Raw genomic sequence first — 16,868 nt, forward strand, 5'->3', positions numbered from 1 at the left:
TCAAACCAAGGGGGAAGCGTCCCTGTTATTGAACGCCAACGACTCTGAAATATTAGTGGCCATTTGAATATCTGACGGTGATGTTTGACGAGTGGAGAAAAGAGGACACGTTAAGGGAGTGGAACGGGCGCCATCGACGATAAGGCCTCTCTGTCCAACTGTACTCGAAGGCAGCATGTCTCAACTGAACTCCCCGTGATGTCATTGTTGGTTCGATATTTTCATCTATATTGATTCGATGTATTTTCAGTGCAATTCTTATGTATTTATTCTCTAATTTTATCTATCCTGACGATCTTTTGTTTGTTCTTATCTGTTGATAATTCGATCTTTTTCTCTCTTTTTTTTAAAATGTGTTTTAGTTGGTCGTTGGAGTTATTTTATAGGACTGACTAAATTGCAATAAATGATACAACGATCAAAAAATGTACGTAGATGAGTCATGTTTTTTTTTTTTAAATATTTATATGACATTTTATACGTTTTTGGCGGCCATTGGGAAGTAACAGGTATTAAAACACTTCGCAGCGACAACATCTAGAAAATTGCTATGAAAAATGTATGCATCGTATCAATAAATACTTTCCGACTGGCTTCATGCAATTATATAAATTATTTCAACAGAATCTCGTTTTTCTTATTTTCATTAAATTTAAATTAACGTCTCTGAGAACAAAGATCAATGTGTTGTTCTTTTGCTCCACTAGATGGCAGCATACGCCAGAGATGCGCCCTGCGAGCTGCGAGCCCTAAATGAAGAAGTCAGCGTTGGTTTCAGTTCACTGCTGTCTCTCCCAACGTAGAGCAGCTTCCAAGCAGTCTGTTTCCGCGTAGAAATATAGATCGCCTCTTGCTTTCATACTCGCTTGCAGGACGTGTATACAGAATATTTATTTAGTATTTTTTTGTACCGACTGTTCGAGGAAGCCTGAGAGGAGCCACAGCTCGCTAGGACGCGAGGATTTTTCCCCCCATCACTTTTTCTGCTTCGACTCTTCCTGTTAGCTGTTTGCAAAAAGAGTTTTTCTGCTGGTTGATGAAACATGAGCTTTCTCTTGTAAGTTATTTCCATGTTATTTATGTTCTTTTTTTAAAAAAAGATGTATACTTGTGAACCTCACGTTAATGAAAAAACGCAGTAATTGGGGCTAACGACAACGTCTCTGTGGCATAGCTATAGCATAACACCGGATAGGGCTAATTCCTGGCTTGATCTTTGAACGTCTGATCTGGCTTTTTCATATTTCTTGTGTTCTTGTCAGCGGATACTTTCATGAATAAAGTCATGTAAATCCGTAAACGGAGCGCTTTCTGCAAATCGATTCAAATATGCACGGCCTGCACTCCGAATATAAATATCAGCTATTGTGACTCTGTAGCCTGGCCTGTGTATTTACTGGTGTTACGGTGGAACTGGCTAATTCAGCCACGACTTGACAAAATGGCCCAGCAGATTCCTAAATCCGCATATAGTTTGGGGTTTTTTTGTAACGTAAACATATGATGTAGTTTGTATTTTAGCCAGCTAAAGGCCGGTTTTTGACCAGCGGTCCAGTTTTTAGTTTAGTGCTCTGTCTGTTTAGTAGTTTTACGTAATTTCAAAAATAGTCACGTATCACAAAATGATTTGTGCATTGATAATATGACTTGTTGTTTTTTGGAAAGGTAGATCTAAGGTAGATATAATTAATTGGCTCCATCCTGTGGTGCTGGTTGATGTCACACAGCTAAAATGAGATTCCACAGCCTTATTTTAGTGTTGCCTTCGTTCGCATCTGGTCTTGCTTTGCAATTCCTCAATGTTTAAAGTAATGACAAGTCTACCAAGTTTGATCGACAACCCTCGCCAGATACCGTCTGGAAAATACAAAGTCTCGTTCATCATGTCCGTTTTATTCGTTCAGTGATATATTTCAGTTGATTATTTATTAAAAGCGAGAACGCCGTGAACTTCCATGTTGTGACAAGCTTCAGAAATTCTTGTCTAATTGGGCGGTGAATGTGTGCTATTGAACGCGGTCCCACTCCGACTGGCCTCATTAGACATTACACACACACACACACACACACACACACACACACACTGTTCTCATCAGTCCCACTCCTGGCTCTGCTAAACCCATTAGTCAACACCAACAACAGGACTTTTTCATCAGCCTGATATCCTCGCTTCTTCATGGGCCTGTTTCGTTCATTGAGACTGTACACACAATCGTTTGTCATGGCATATGGCTTCCTCCTTATTCATCCCTGTGTTTGTCTTCTCTTTCGGTGTGTGCGTGACTCACAGTGGAAACCGTTCAGCCAGGACGTTCAAGCCCAAGAAGAATATCCCCGAGGGATCGCACCAGTACGAGCTGTTGAAACATGCCGAGGCCACACTGGGAAGTGGGAACCTGCGCATGGCCGTCATGCTGCCTGACGGCGAAGACTTGAATGAGTGGGTCGCAGTGAATAGTAAGCACCGGTTTAATCTGTCATCTTCCACCGGATTGGCATTTTCATCATCTCTTGTGCCATCAAGAGCAAAATAGATGATTCATGCCAACATTTTTTACAATAAATTGCCTGCCTTTGTGATGTCATAAAGGGCACCTGTGCCTCTGCCAGGTGAGTGTCATCACTGTGCGGCAGTTATTTGTTTTGCGCTCTGCGATCGCCTCACAGCCACCTTGATCGTGTCCTCCCCCAAACCTTCGGTCGGTCCAACGAGGTATCACTTTCAGTTGCAACCTAAAGTCATCGTATTTTTTCCTGGGAGGCCATAAATAGAGGGACAAGCGTGACGTTTTCTTGGGGGAGAAGAAACAAAGTCCTCCAAAGCGGTAGAGCGCCGGACTTTTAATTTCGGAGCCGTGCCTGTGAAATCTAAATGAGTTGAGCTGAGGGCGAAGTATCAGAATGAAAGATCTTGGCACTCCGCCACAGACCATGCGCATTCATTCTTGGAAAAACTGCCGTGAATGTTAAATAGACCACATTGTGTGCGCTCTGCGAGCTTCGTTTACTTTTCCCTGAAATTGGACAAGTGGCCGGTCAGTCAAAGACTCATTTCCCCTTTTCCCATGCAGAGTTTGACATTGTCAGTCCTGCAGCATGTTTGCTCGTGACCGTCGTGCTACTGAAGGCAGAGTCGAGTCCTGCGCATTTCTGTTAGAGAACAACACGCAGCTTAAAGCCCAGGACTACAGTCAGCCGCCGCATTCCCTCAACATGTTCAGGCGTCTTGCAGCTCGGTTAAGTGTGACTGAAAGACGTGTTGGCTAAGACATCACGCCGACCGTCGTGCTTTCCTGTTTCACAAAAGGATGGCAGGCAGCATGCAGCAACCCTGCGAGTGAATCAGTGCTCACATGGGCTGTTAGAACTTGCACAACAAAGGGAAGTTGGAGTCACTTCTCCCACTGGCAAGTTTCTATGACTTCTCCTCATGATGCCTGCTCACGAGAAGCAGCTCACTTTGTGTTCCCAGCTCGCTCTTTTGCTATTTTCTTTGGTGTTTTTTTGGTTTTTTAGTGGCAGTAGATTTTGCAGAATTTAATCAGGATTTTTGTTCTCACCAACAAATCAATATTCTGTAATTGTTTATGAGAAAAAAAAAAAAACATGAACCATTTGCCCTCTGAAAACCCAAACATTTGCTGCAGCCAGTGAGTTGCACTTTAATTAAACTGATCTATTTTTGGAGCCCCTTCTGTTTCACCCCCTTCCTTTCCTCGGCTCTGCTGTCTGCTTGCACACGCCTCTGTGCCAGTCTGGGCCCTCAGTCCAATCTGTCAGGGACCGGGTGATGATGATGATGATGATGATGATGATGATGATGATGATGATGACGATGACGACGATGACTCCAGCGGCTCAGGAGACGCCACTCCAGATCTACCGCTCTCCTCATAACCAGGAGTTGTGCTTATCAGTGTTGCGTGCTGTTTAAATTTTCAATCACTGGTGTTGTGGGACTGTTGAAAGGTTTACAAGGAATTCTTGCGTGGCCTCATGTTGAAACACGCCTTTCTCCTTGCCGTCAAGAACACCTTTAGCTGTTTCTCTCCCCCCCCCCCTCCCACCCCCATGCAAGTAATAATGAACAGGGTGCATGATGTCATGACAACTTTTCAAACGGACACGAGCATCTCAGCCTGAACCCTGGGTGTGAAAAAAAAAAAATCTATTTTGAAGGCTGCAAATTAGGGACGTTAACAATTAATCAGTTATCGAGTGATTGTCGATTAAGAATTTAATCGATTGCATTAAATTAGTCGCAATTAATTGAACATTTTTTACATAGTAGTTAGGTAGTTACTATCATTATAACAGCATAGTGGCAGGAAAGAGCAATTCACCTTTAGATACTGTGATGGTCATAATATACCGAGAACAAGGTGCTTTTAAACAACCTTTTTTTTTTTTTATTATTATTAAATAGTTGAAATGTGACCCATTAGAAGTCCACTTAAAGTCAGAGGATACATGCTTTTACTCTTCTCTAATGTAAAAATGACTCAACATTATTTAAAGGTTACATAATGTGTTCCTTACACATTTTTCATTGTGACGTTTGGGTTCGCAGGAAGTATCGCTGCTTATCAGTTAATCGTTAATCGATCGATAAGGCCAACGATTAATGAATGAGTCGATGATTTGCATCCCTGCTGCAAATGAATACTAATAGGTTGATACGTTTCAGGCCATAATAACTGTGTAGGAGCCGGAGTAACACAGATTTTGCTCCTTTCACTGGCCTTCGACGGCCATTCAGCACCACGCAATATGGGTCTTATGCTGCTCGCTGTGTGTCTGTTAAGCTTTGTTGGTTTGTTGTTGTTTTTTTTGCTGCCAATCTGTAATCAGCAGAAGGAAAGGCTAATTCTGCTGTTTGCCCCTGGGACTGGGTTATCTGCAGTAAGGTGGGGGTGTGGGGGAACTTGAAACCAGCTATTCCAACTGGAACTCTTGGTATTCACTCTCCAGAATGTTTAATGTGAATATGCTTTCCTCTCTCTCCCCCCCCCCACCACCCCTCAGCTGTGGATTTCTTCAACCAGATCAACATGCTGTACGGCACCATCACGGATTTTTGCACAGAAGACAGCTGTCCTGTCATGTCTGCCGGTCCGAAGTGAGTTTGCTTATCTCCCCCCCCCCTCCCCCCTGCTGTTCCGCTGGTCTCTGCGTGTCAAGGAACCGAAGGGCGTGGGTTGGGGGGGGTGGGGTCTACAGTTGCTGTAATGATGGTTGTCAGCAGGACGTGACCACTTGTATCAACTTGTGCGACCACTTGGTGACCTCCGCCTGCCTTGGCTAATTTTACTCAGGCCGTCTTTGGGCTCCGTTTTGCTGCTTTTCTGTTAGCCAGGGGGTATTTAAAAACACATAAATAAAACAGCTGCTCTCTGTCTTCCTCATAGGTATGAATACCACTGGGCTGATGGAACCAACATCAAGAAGCCCATCAAATGCTCTGCTCCCAAGTATATTGACTACCTGATGACATGGGTGCAGGACCAGCTTGATGACGAGACACTTTTCCCTTCCAAGATCGGTGAGCCCTCTCCCTGTCTGCGAAAGAGGATTAGGGCCACAAGAAGAGAAAAAGATATGAGAGGAAGGAGGTTTTTATTTAAGTTTTCATTTTGAGTTTTAAGTTGAAATTTTTGTTCATAAAGCTAAAAGTTTGTGAAAAGAGTCAACGTAAAAAAAAATTTCATGAATAAAGACGAAACATTTTGACTTACTTCTCGTTGACATTAATTGCAAAATGTCGATTTTGTTCGTGAAATTTCGTCTTTTTTTACGTCAACTTTATTCTCGAATGGGAAATTTGGAGAAAAAAAAATCTGTCTTAAGTTTTTTCTCTTCTTGTGGCCCTAATCCTCTTCCGTACCCTGTCACTCCTGTCTGTAGCTGCCTTCTTTTTCATTGTGTCACTGATACTTGTATGGTTCTGTTGATGCTCGGCTTTAAATGTAGAGGCAAATTCTGATCGTCATAACCATTCTGCAGCTTCACTGAGGGGTAGAACTCCACTCACTGCCAGCACAATGGGAGCCTGTGATGGCCATGCCTCTTTCAAATACATATATATATAAAAATCACATGTCTCCGTACTGCTCATGTGATGTGTCTGGAAGATTCTGTGTCCTGATTTTGCTTGAAATGGCAACAAGTGCCCAGTTCAGAGGCTCTAAGCCAATCAGATGGCTCCTTGAATATTTGCTTTACAGCCCTCCTTGTGTTTGAAGTAGCCTGCACACAGCAACTTCAAAGAAGTTTTTCTAATGTCATATCTCCTAGGTTTTCTTTTTTTTCCTCTTTTTTTCTTTTTTTTAATTAAAAATATTTACGCTTGGTGGAATTCCTTCAATGCATAAAATTCCAGAATGTATCAAACGTCTCCCTGGAAACAGTGGATAGAGTAAAATGGGAGTGATTTCAGGTTTGGGTGACCTTTCCCTTTACTGTCTGAACGCCTCATGCATAGATGTGCAATCATGTGTCTCTAATGTAAAGAACGTGGCTGCTCACTATTATTATTATACAATGATAATTAATATGAATATATTAGGGTTGGTTTTTGTTTTTTTTGGTTTTTTTTTTATCTTGCCTAATAACTACAACCTTTATGCAACATTTATTGCTACAAGGCTCAGGTTGCGGATATAGATGAAAAAGTCAGCCTGGATTCAAGTCAGACAAGTTGTGAGCTTCATGATGAAAACAAATGTGAAGATCTGAAGTTAAAAAAAAGAGAACGGGCAGCAAAGAGGAAGAAGACGACAGAGGCTTGTTAACAGTCTGGGGTCGGGGGGGTTGGGAGGTGGAGGTGGTACCGTCTGAGTCATCAGCATTACACAGCCCATAAAGACCGGCCCTTTGCTTGTTAAAACAAGCGGTCCTCATTCCCCCAGAACAGCCGCAGATGATTCAGAAGTCGATGCGGTCAGCGTTCTGTCGGGTTCCTCCACACATTCCATCACAGTTGGCTGCTCCAGGCGGGCGAGCGAGCGCGGGCTTGCTTGTTCCCGCGCGGGGCCTTGATGGAGTTGGAGCTCAGCCATTGCTATTAAACCCCTTTGCCCTTAAACCGACGATTGAGGCCGCTGAACCCGGAGTGTCGTTCCCTCCGCTGCGAGAGCCTCTCTTACTGCTGTGTGTGTGTTTGTTCAAGGAGATTTCACACAAAAACTGTGGTTTCACCCAGGAACCACCAGGAACGTGGGCTTTTGCACGTGTCCTGTCCTGTTACGCAACTCGCTTCACGTCGTCCGTACAGTGGCGACTCCAGTTGTTGACGTATTTAAAGTGGCAGTCCGACAGCCCTGCGTGCCGCCGGGTCCTGCGTCCTGCAGGTGAACCCTTCAACGTTTGCCAGCATGAGGTGGTTCCTTTGTTGTTTGCACTTGACCGAACTCGTGCCGCAGCACGCCAGCGAAGGACACGGAGAACATAGCAGGGTTACTGCTCGGCCTTCACCAGTCTCAGCTTCATCAGGACTGTCTGCTTTAGCTCGGGCTCAGTTCAAGGCAGAGCAGGCCAGGGAAGGAAAGGATGGGCAACTCACGGGCGAGAGCTGCAATATGCACAATATTGCAGCTTTGAACTGCCAGCGTGATCTCCCCGATTGGCCCCACGAATCCACGCACGAGTGGTGTTTTTCTACGCTGAACGTCCAGGTCCCTTCCTTTGCCAAACAAAGCAACATCCATTCGCTGGAGTAGCTTCACAATGATCAGATAAGCCATGTCCCAGTGGTCAAAGGTAAAGTCACACTCCTAGCTTGACTCATTGGCGCACCACTGAAAAAGTCGGTTCTCATACAGGGGGGAGGGTGGAGCTGAACGTCTAGAGCAGGGGTGGGCCAACTTTTTGACTGGCGGCTGACAACAAATTGGACAGAGGGGGCCGGAGCAGGAGCAATGGATGAAGTGTTTTAATGAGCCACCTCATAGGAGGAAAAAATATATCCTGGGATATGCAGAAAACGAGTGCTTTATTGTCGAGTGGAAATGAACAACAGCGTTACGACAGAATGTGTCTAAGAAGCCCCACGGTATTTAACTCTTCATTGGAATTACTGTTAAAACTACTTGACATTCATATAGTAAGTAGTTAAACTACTATAGTAATGATGGTATTAGTTATACTTGAACTATACTAGTAATTATATTATATCATGGTAATTACTATTACCATCATTACTGTAGTAGTTTAACTACTCTAGTACCATATTACTATAGTAGTTTAGCTACCATAGTAATGACGGTAATAGTAATTATAGTCAAACTGTAGTTATTATTGTTGTTATTTACTATTAATGTCATTTCTTCAAGTTCGGTGGGCCGGATTGCAAAGCTTAACAGGCCGCAGATGGCCCCCGGGCCGCAGTTTGCCCACGCCTGGTCTGAAGCGCGTGTCTCTCCTGTCACCCAGGCGTCCCCTTCAAGAGGAACTTCATGTCGGTGGCCAAGACCATCCTGAAGCGCCTGTTCAGAGTCTACGCTCACATTTACCACCAACACTTTGACTCGGTCATGCAGCTGCAGGAGGAGGCCCACCTCAACACATCCTTCAAACACTTCATCTTCTTTGTTCAGGTAATCTGGTCAACCTCGTGTTGCCACCCGCAGTCTTTGCTCCACAGCATGCACTCAGTCTTTTAACTGCCACTATGCCAATCAATTCAGTTTTTATCCAGCTGTCACATGTGGGTGTTTCAAGTCAACACAGATGTTATTTTTAAATGTGCGGGAAGTCCGGCAGCTGCAAAGTGGCCCCGGGCCTTCGCACCGCACACACCGCCAGCTTTTGTGTGCAACCGCCGACACGTTTTCATTGTGGAATGTTCTCTGTTAAACGTGTGTAAAAAAAAATTTAAAAATGTGTCACGCTTTCAGAAGGACAACATTCGGACCCGCTGCTGCTGTTGTTTTCTGAAAGTCACAACTGTCAATGATAGTTTCACATCTGTTTTTATTTTTCTGCCTTCACAGCAAGTTGAGTTGCTTTTTTTTTTAAGCCGACTTCACATTCCTATAGCGGTGCATCTGCTTCTTTTCACGCATGTGACCATGTAGGGCTGAAAAGACTGGACGCTCCATCACACCACATGAAAGGACCGACGTTTTGCTGTGTTGCTGATATACCACCTTTGCAATTTAAAAAAAAAACAATGACATGGAAAAAAAAGTGATTTCAAACGGGTTTGGTAAATCTTTGCTTTGTCTTTGTGTTTCTTCTGCAGGAGTTTAACCTCATCGACAGGAAAGAGCTGGTGCCGCTCCAGGAGCTGATCGAAAAACTCACAACCAAGGACAGATAAACGGCAACGCCACGCTCATTTTATTGGTCTTCTAGTTTTTTGCACAGATGCCCACCCCACCCTGGCTGTATGTATGCAGTATATACTATATTTCCATTTGGGGAAATGTTTTTAATAATGCCAGGAAGCAGGCAGGGTCTTGATAGGTTTAAGGCACCAGGACTAATGCAATCAGGGATGACACACTTAATTGACCAAACGTACAGTTTAACATATAGAGGAGATTGGAGAGAGACCCCCAGTGTTTAGCCAGGGCAGACAATAAGGATAATATAGATCTATGTTTGCTATTTTAAACTGCAGACGTTTCTTTCCTTCCACCACATGAAATATATATACTCACCCTTCGATCCCATCACTAGCTCACCCCACAGGAAAGATCCGCGTGACGCGAGGTTGCTGTGTCATGAAAGGACGACTTTGTCCGTTTTTTAAGGCAGGGATTTCAACCAGCTTTTAAGCCCGTTTAGCGGCCGTGGATGGTTATTTTAAACATAGTCTACATCGGAGGGTCTGCGTGGCAGACCCGCTACTGTTCGCATCTGAAACAGCCCATATCTGTCATTGTGAAGCCCTAAGTGCCTGGAATGGCTCATAAATGCCCTATAACAATAACACAAACTGTAAGAAGACAAATGCCATATACCACCAACTCAAAAAGATTTTGAATTTTCCACTCAACTAATTTTTTTGTTTTTGTTTTGGCTCTGTTCATATTTCTCCCTTAATCCCATTTTTAAGATTTGTTAAAATCCCTCCCCCGGAATGACCACACAGCTACAGTAGTAAAGGTCTTGCAACTAATGAATGTGTTCCAGGACATCAATGTGACAAAACTGAGAGAGTTGGCTGAACGACATGTCCCCGTTTCATTCTTTTCCTCATGAAGCTTTTTTAAGAGAGAAAAAAAACACTCACCTTTAATGGGTCAAAAAGGTCAAGCAATAGCAGCTTTTCTACCTTAGAAATGATCGTTTCAAAAGTATTTTCACGACGACCCTGCCTTGTATTGTGGGGAACTAAAACCTCCACCGCATGGCTGGCCTGGTGTAGGATTATAGAGGTTTGGTCGCCTGTCCTTTGCTCTGGACAGCGCAGAGGCCCACACCAGGCCAGCCAGGTGCACTGCGTCCATGGCACGGACGAGGGTATGATGAAATTAGCATTTCTCAAGGTGAAAAACTGCTCAAGGTTGCGTGCTAACGGATCACGGCGGACAGACGCGCGGCCAATCCACAAGGAACGTTGTTACAAACGACTACAAGCATTTTCAGATTGGAAGATCTCTCACTACGACACAGACACAAGCCATATAGCACTTTGAACAATTTTCTCCCCGGCCTCTCCTGCCTGAATGTTTATTGGCCCTCAGCTGTACGGCGAGACTGATCGTAGTTGAGCCCCCCCCCCTTCCCCAATCTTCTGCCAGGTGAATGTCCAACTTGCTTACATTCTGCTGAAATTAGCGGCAAGGCACAAGTGCCACTCCCGATGCTTTCGTGTGGCCTGAGGCGTCCGCGGCTTCGCTCCCAAACGGCAGATGCATGTGCCCCGCCCCCCCCACCAAATCTTTAAGTGTAGTTGACTATGCAATAATTGATTCTTGACACTAAAAGGGTTGCCGGTTTGCTCATCCATACTTTAAATTCTCTTTTATGGCGCTTCAATGGTGGTGTATTGTGTAAACGGAATTGCTTCTCTTTCAGGTCTGGTTTCAAAAACGGTGACATGATCATTTTATATATACATATATATATATACATATATACCTTTTTATTTGAACGTTGTCAAAGAGGTGCAAACGCCTCCATCCGCACGTAAATACTAAGGAATAGACGTGTCTTAAAACATTTAGCAAGCATGGAGTGGTAGTTTTTTCATTTACCGAATGCAACAAGTCTTTTGAGATTGCTTCCCTCATTTTGGATATTGAAATATTGTTTGTTTGAAATGTCATATCTTATTTTCCCCACTTCCTTAGCTAGCGATTATGAATGTTTCCGCTCACCAGATATCTGAAAAATGTATTAGAAAATCGGTCGCCCCAAAAGCCTCTCATCCTCATGAAATATCCATAACATAGCTTATTGCCTCTTGTTTTTTTTCCCTTCCTGACTGTAATAACTGATGAAATGTTTGTAAATATTGGCTCGGTTGGGGGTTTTCAATGCTACTGAATTGATTTATGCTGTTTACAAGGCAAATAAAGGTGGTTTGACTCTTTGGATGAATTGTATGTTCAGTGTGGAGCACCACTTGTCATCAGTTGTCATGGAATAATAATTAGTATATTAACATGAATCAAGCTGGAGTGTAAAACATAAGCTCAGCATTTCCTGTTGACATTTTCTTTTTTAGAAATGATAGAAAAACCTGGAAATGTTATTAAATGATATTAAAGCCGTGTATATCTCAGCTCAAACAATTTATAGTTTCTGTTTAGAGCCGTTGTGGGCAAACTTTTTGACTGGGTTAATGGGTTCTAAAGATTTGACAGAGGGGCCGGCCGGAGCAGATGGACGGATTGGTGGTGTGACGCACCTCAATCACCAAGTAGGAAACGTGTGCTTTAATGTCTACTAAAAATCAACAAAGGTGTTGCAACAAAAGACGTCTTCGAAGTCCCACGGTATTTAGCTCTTTATTTAAATGACTCTTGAAATACGGCGAGATTTTGACTTACTTACTATCAATATAATTTCTTCCAAGTTAGGCGGGCCGAATTAAAAAAAAAAAAACTTAACGGGCCGCGTATGGCCCCCGGGCCGTAGTTTGTCCATGCCTGGTTTAGCGCCTTTAAGGATATTGATGGCCGTCTCAACGTTAAACCGCTCAAAGTTTGCAATACCCCTTTCCGACCAATAGGAGGGGGAACGCTCCACGTCCACAACATATGGAGAGCCGAACGGTCACGTGTAGCAGCTGCCGCTTCCGGGGTGGAGCCACATCTGCGTCGAACCGCCACAAACATCCTGACATCTGTTGCCGCCAAACTTGAAACGACGACTAGCAGCTGCAGCAGCCGCCGCCTTGTTTACCGAGCTGCACGTATTTATTTTGCGGGGGGAAATGTCTTTCGTGACTAAAAGGCCGTGTTCTGATTCGCTCGACGTCTCGATGAACGACTCGATGGAGAAGAGAATCAAGCGGATATCGATAGAGGGAAACATCGGTATGTATTCTGCGGCGGTTTCCCTCCCAATTGCTAGCTTCGGATAATAAATGCCACGACACGCAAAGCGCGCGTAGTTTGCCGATGTAATTGACATATATAAGGAGTTACTGCGTCTGGACTGGTTGCAGACGGCGTTAGTTGTGTTGTGTTGTTTTATATAGTGGAAGATACGTCTTGCCGCCAACTGCATCCATTCAACTTGCCGTAGTTGCGTCTCTCGTCGTTAAACGCCCCGCTACTTGGTTGAGTCAGTTAGCCAGTGTAGCGCGTGTCCTGTGGCATTCAGCCGTCGTGATTTGAATATCGCCCTCTTTTGTTTGCAGCGGCGGGCAAATCTACGCTTGTGCGCCTTTTGGAACGAGAGAACAGAGAATGGGAGGTAGTACCGGAGCCCATCGCCAGGTGGTGCAATGTGCAAACACATGGAAGTGATTTTGAGGTATATATATATATATTTTTTTTTTTTCTTTTCTTCTTCCTCCGTGAGTTCTTCTTCCTAAATGTGTTTGCTTTCCTCTGCAGAATCTTCTCGCGTGCACAATGACTCATGCTCAAATGTGTGTGTCTGTGGCTGTGTAGCAAAACTGCTGTCACCACAACACATCTCCGACGGTTCACACCAAGACGTTTTGTTCAAACGTTTTAAAGGAACATCATCGGAACATCTCACCCTAATCACATTATCGTCATCGTGCAGGCACACCTCCACATTAAAACGAGTACAAACGTCATGAAGAGTACAGCTGCTATTTGTGCCTTCTGCATTATTCCCTGCTGGCCACAGCAACAGATGGTAAACACATGACTGCACCGCCAGCTGCAAACATCTCTATTTCACCCTCAGCCTCATTCTCAGAGATTCAGCTGGTCCAAGTCAAGGGAGCGGCCATTAGGACTTGAAAAGTTACTTTATAGACCTATTTTGTGACATTCAAAGGCTGTGTGAATACAGAAATTAACACGAAAATGTTTCTTTCTTTTTTTAAGGTATTGATGCCACTAAATCTTTAATACTGGGCCTTTAAAACTGGCTGAGTGTATTTGCAGATGATTCATTTCTACTTCTTTTTTTGTGTCAAACAACTCAGTAGTGATTACTGTATGATTTGATTTTTTTTTTTTTTAATGAATTAATTTAACCTTTATGATTTAATTGTGAGTTAAGTCATCCCAGTTCGACCACAAGGCTGCTAAAAATACAGTATTCCTCCTTGAAACGACTATCCTGTACTGTATTACGCACTGCTTGTTACAGTGTAATAGGATAGGGCTGAATACTATCAGTGTGCACAACTGTTGCTGAGACCTAACAAGGCTCATGTGCTGCACTCTGTGACCCACGCCTAGCTCTAGAATGTGCCCCTGGGATAGCAGCAGTTGTTCAGAGCTGAGAATTTTTTATTTATTTATTTTTTTTTGTAGTGGGTTTATGAAATACTTTCCTTCTTTTTTTTCATTCGAGAGGAGAATAGATCATTCTTTTTTTCAATTTTCGTCAAGGCAAATCCATGACACATGTACAGACGGTTGCGTTGTACAAGTGAAACAAACGTTCTGGATGCGTCATTTCCTTCCAGATTTAATTCAATTGCGCAATGGTCCATTTCGAGTGGAACATCTGCTCACTACAGACTTACAGCATATGTGGATCAAGGGGTTTTTGGTTCTGCAGCTACTGTACAGTTCTAATCTCATCCACAATACATCATGTCCCAGGAGCTGAGCACATCCCAGAAGAGCGGAGGCAACGTGCTGAGTATGATGTACGAGAAACCCGAGAGGTGGGCATACACGTTCCAGAGCTACGCCTGCATCAGCCGCGTGCGGGCTCAGATGAAATCAGCCAACGGGAAGCTGAGGGAGGCCGAGGACCCCGTGCAGTTCTTTGAGCGCTCCATCTACAGCGACAGGTACGGCCGAGGATCTGAGCCCCGTCGGCTTCGCTTCAAATCGATTTGGACTGATGACTCCCTCTTTCCCCGCCAGGTACATCTTTGCAGCCAACCTCTATGAGAACGAGTGCATGAATGAGACTGAATGGTCAGTGTACCAGGACTGGCACGGCTGGCTGCACAGCCAGTTTGGCAAGAACATTGAGCTGGATGGCATCATTTACCTCAGAGCTTCGCCCGAGGTGAATTCCCAGCGTCATTAAACACACACTTCCAAGAAACAAAGTACAGCAGGTACACATTGTCATGTACTCAAAAATGCTGCAACGTCCCCCGCCCCCTTTGATCCAGAAATGTTTAGAGCGGCTACACCTGAGAGGCAGGCAGGAGGAGCAGGAGATCCCTCTGGAGTATCTGGAGAAGCTCCACTTGAAGCACGAGAGCTGGCTGCAGCACAAGACAATGAAGTGAGCCATGAAGTGATTGAACCCATGATGGTTCCTCGATGAGGCTTTAAATTAGCTCCATGCGCGCGCGTGTGTGTGTGTGTGTGTGTTGCTCCAACCGTTGTGTCTTCTGACCCGCAGGATGGACTTTGAGTACCTCAGCGAGGTGCCCATCTTGACCATCGACGTGAACGAGGACTTTAAGAATAATGAGAACAGGAGCGGCAACATGATTGAAAAGGTGAGGGACAGTTTTGTTTTATTGATTTATTTATTATTTCTTTCTGAAGAGGACAATGCACATTAATTAACATTCCTGTCAATTTGCCGCTGTTAGCCAGAGGCACATTTTCAACCGCAATCCTCTGGCCTGATGTTAAGAACCATAAAAAACACACACAAGAAGGACACAGGGGTCATCGTATATGAAAACAGGGACACAGGAGACATCAAATTAGAGTAAAAACGGCAGACAATGACACGAAATAGGAGACTACAGAAACCGTTTTTTTAATTTTTGTGTTTTATTTAGTCATTGTATTTTTAATCGTGTTAATTCCTGAAAATGTATTATTTCAAAGTAAAAAAAGAGAAGAGACGATAACAAGTAAGAAATAACGCATTTCCGTTGTGGTTGGGCTCTAATCGAATGCGTCATTAAAAAATACAGAGGACGTTGTGGTTCAACGAGCATAGGTGTGTTTTTTTTTTATGTTTTTTTGCACAAACTGAACATTGAACTGTTAATTATATATACTGGCAATAATTTAAGCATTTAAAATGTGTTTGGAGGAGCGTAAACTATTAGGTTGGATCTCATACTTAGACGTACGTGCACCTTAAGAGCTGCTTATGTTGCAGTTTCATGTTGATGGTAAACAGTGGATTCCAGTTCTTTTCACTGGCCTTTCTTTATTCAGTGTAAACTGCAATAACATCTTGCGTATGTTTAAAAAAAAAAAAGGGGGAAAAAAGCAGCTGCTCTGGTCTCGGGCGTTTGGCGATGTTGACGGCTTCCTTCTTTTCTTCTCTCTCTCTCAGGTCAAAGAGTTCTTGAGCACGCTGTGAACACGGGCCGACGATGGAATCATTTACCAGAGTGGGAAAATCAGATGTAGTTTTCCTTTTAAAGCAATGAAATGTCTGATCAGTCAGTTTGTCTTCATATGCCTCGTTTAAACTCTTTCTGCTCGTATTGTTTTTAAAAAGCAGCTGTTGGCACCGATGTCTTACATCTATATTTATGAAATGTGTGTGTAATTTAGAATTTATACATTCGTTGAGGCCACGTAACGGAACTCTGCATCATTTTGAGTTGTTCAGCACCTACCACGAGGGAAAACAGTGGCTCAAGATAAAAAAAAAATATTTGTGCAAAACTAATGGTCACAGTTTTAAAGTTTTAAGTATATGATTAATCCTTTTCTGGAGATATGAGATACATCCGGAGAGGTTTTGTGTTTTTTTTTTTCTGTTTTGTTTTTTTTAGATTAAAGATAATTGCACCGATGGATACAATACGGGACCTTCAAACAAACACTTTATCGCAGTTCTCCCACAGATGACACATGCAGTGCGTCGTGCAGTCGCGGAGCTGTACGCCTGGTTCGTCGGGTCGGCCTTGACTTAGGGAATTTCCTCTGACTGGGCTCAAAACCACGAGGAAATGCACGATATCTCTTTGTGCTGAACCGTCGCTCAGCAGCGGGCACAAAGGAAGGTTTGAGCTTCAGGATTTCACCACAAGGAAGAGGCGTGTCACACTTAACACAACCTCTGTGCAGAGTGGCAGCGGGCGGTCTGAGGTCCATCCTGCGATTTCATTGGCGGACCATCATGGTCCTTATGGATGAGTATTTGTTTGTATGTATACATTTATCTTGCAGCTTTTATTTTGTTGTCAAATTTGACTTTCCAAACGCAGTTTGAACGCAGCAACTTTTGTATGAACCAGTAGCATTTAAAATAATAAAGGTCGTGATTCTTTGATAGCTCATCCAGAGGGTGGCGCTGTCTCCATCCCAACTGCCAAGTGG

General features: G+C 43.7%; 2 protein-coding genes across 2 annotated transcripts; both read left to right on the forward strand.

Moving 5' to 3' along the window:
• The first annotated feature begins 749 nt into the window (after positions 1–749).
• LOC142879873 (MOB kinase activator 1B) lies at positions 750–11,544 on the forward strand. The gene is made up of 6 exons (XM_076013402.1): positions 750–1,057; positions 2,291–2,457; positions 5,026–5,119; positions 5,409–5,542; positions 8,431–8,594; positions 9,242–11,544. Exons 1-6 carry the CDS (start codon positions 1,044–1,046, stop codon positions 9,317–9,319), a joined length of 651 nt encoding a protein of 216 aa, XP_075869517.1. The 5' UTR covers positions 750–1,043; the 3' UTR covers positions 9,320–11,544.
• Positions 11,545–12,260: 716 nt separating this feature from the next.
• On the forward strand, positions 12,261–16,857 carry dck (deoxycytidine kinase). Its single transcript, XM_076013401.1, has 7 exons — positions 12,261–12,491; positions 12,818–12,933; positions 14,211–14,404; positions 14,481–14,628; positions 14,738–14,853; positions 14,974–15,073; positions 15,874–16,857. Exons 1-7 carry the CDS (start codon positions 12,389–12,391, stop codon positions 15,898–15,900), a joined length of 804 nt encoding a protein of 267 aa, XP_075869516.1. The 5' UTR covers positions 12,261–12,388; the 3' UTR covers positions 15,901–16,857.
• Positions 16,858–16,868: the final 11 nt, after the last annotated feature.

Source organism: Nelusetta ayraudi, unplaced genomic scaffold, assembly GCF_046127955.1.
Source record: "Nelusetta ayraudi isolate G7.1 ecotype Tasmania unplaced genomic scaffold, CSIRO-AGI_Nayr_v1 ptg000147l, whole genome shotgun sequence".
Taxonomy (NCBI): Eukaryota; Metazoa; Chordata; class Actinopteri; order Tetraodontiformes; family Monacanthidae; genus Nelusetta; species Nelusetta ayraudi.

Excerpts from the sequence above, each read along its gene's own strand:
- LOC142879873 (XM_076013402.1), top strand. Across the intron at positions 2,458-5,025 it reads TGAGTGGGTCGCAGTGAATA|CTGTGGATTTCTTCAACCAG; the intron begins GTAAGCACCGGT and ends ACCACCCCTCAG. Across the intron at positions 5,543-8,430 it reads ACTTTTCCCTTCCAAGATCG|GCGTCCCCTTCAAGAGGAAC; the intron begins GTGAGCCCTCTC and ends CCTGTCACCCAG.
- dck (XM_076013401.1), top strand. The coding sequence starts at position 12,389 with ATGTCTTTCGTGACTAAAAGGCCGTGTTCTGATTCGCTCGACGTCTCG. Across the intron at positions 14,405-14,480 it reads CGCTCCATCTACAGCGACAG|GTACATCTTTGCAGCCAACC; the intron begins GTACGGCCGAGG and ends TTTCCCCGCCAG. Across the intron at positions 14,854-14,973 it reads CTGCAGCACAAGACAATGAA|GATGGACTTTGAGTACCTCA; the intron begins GTGAGCCATGAA and ends TCTGACCCGCAG.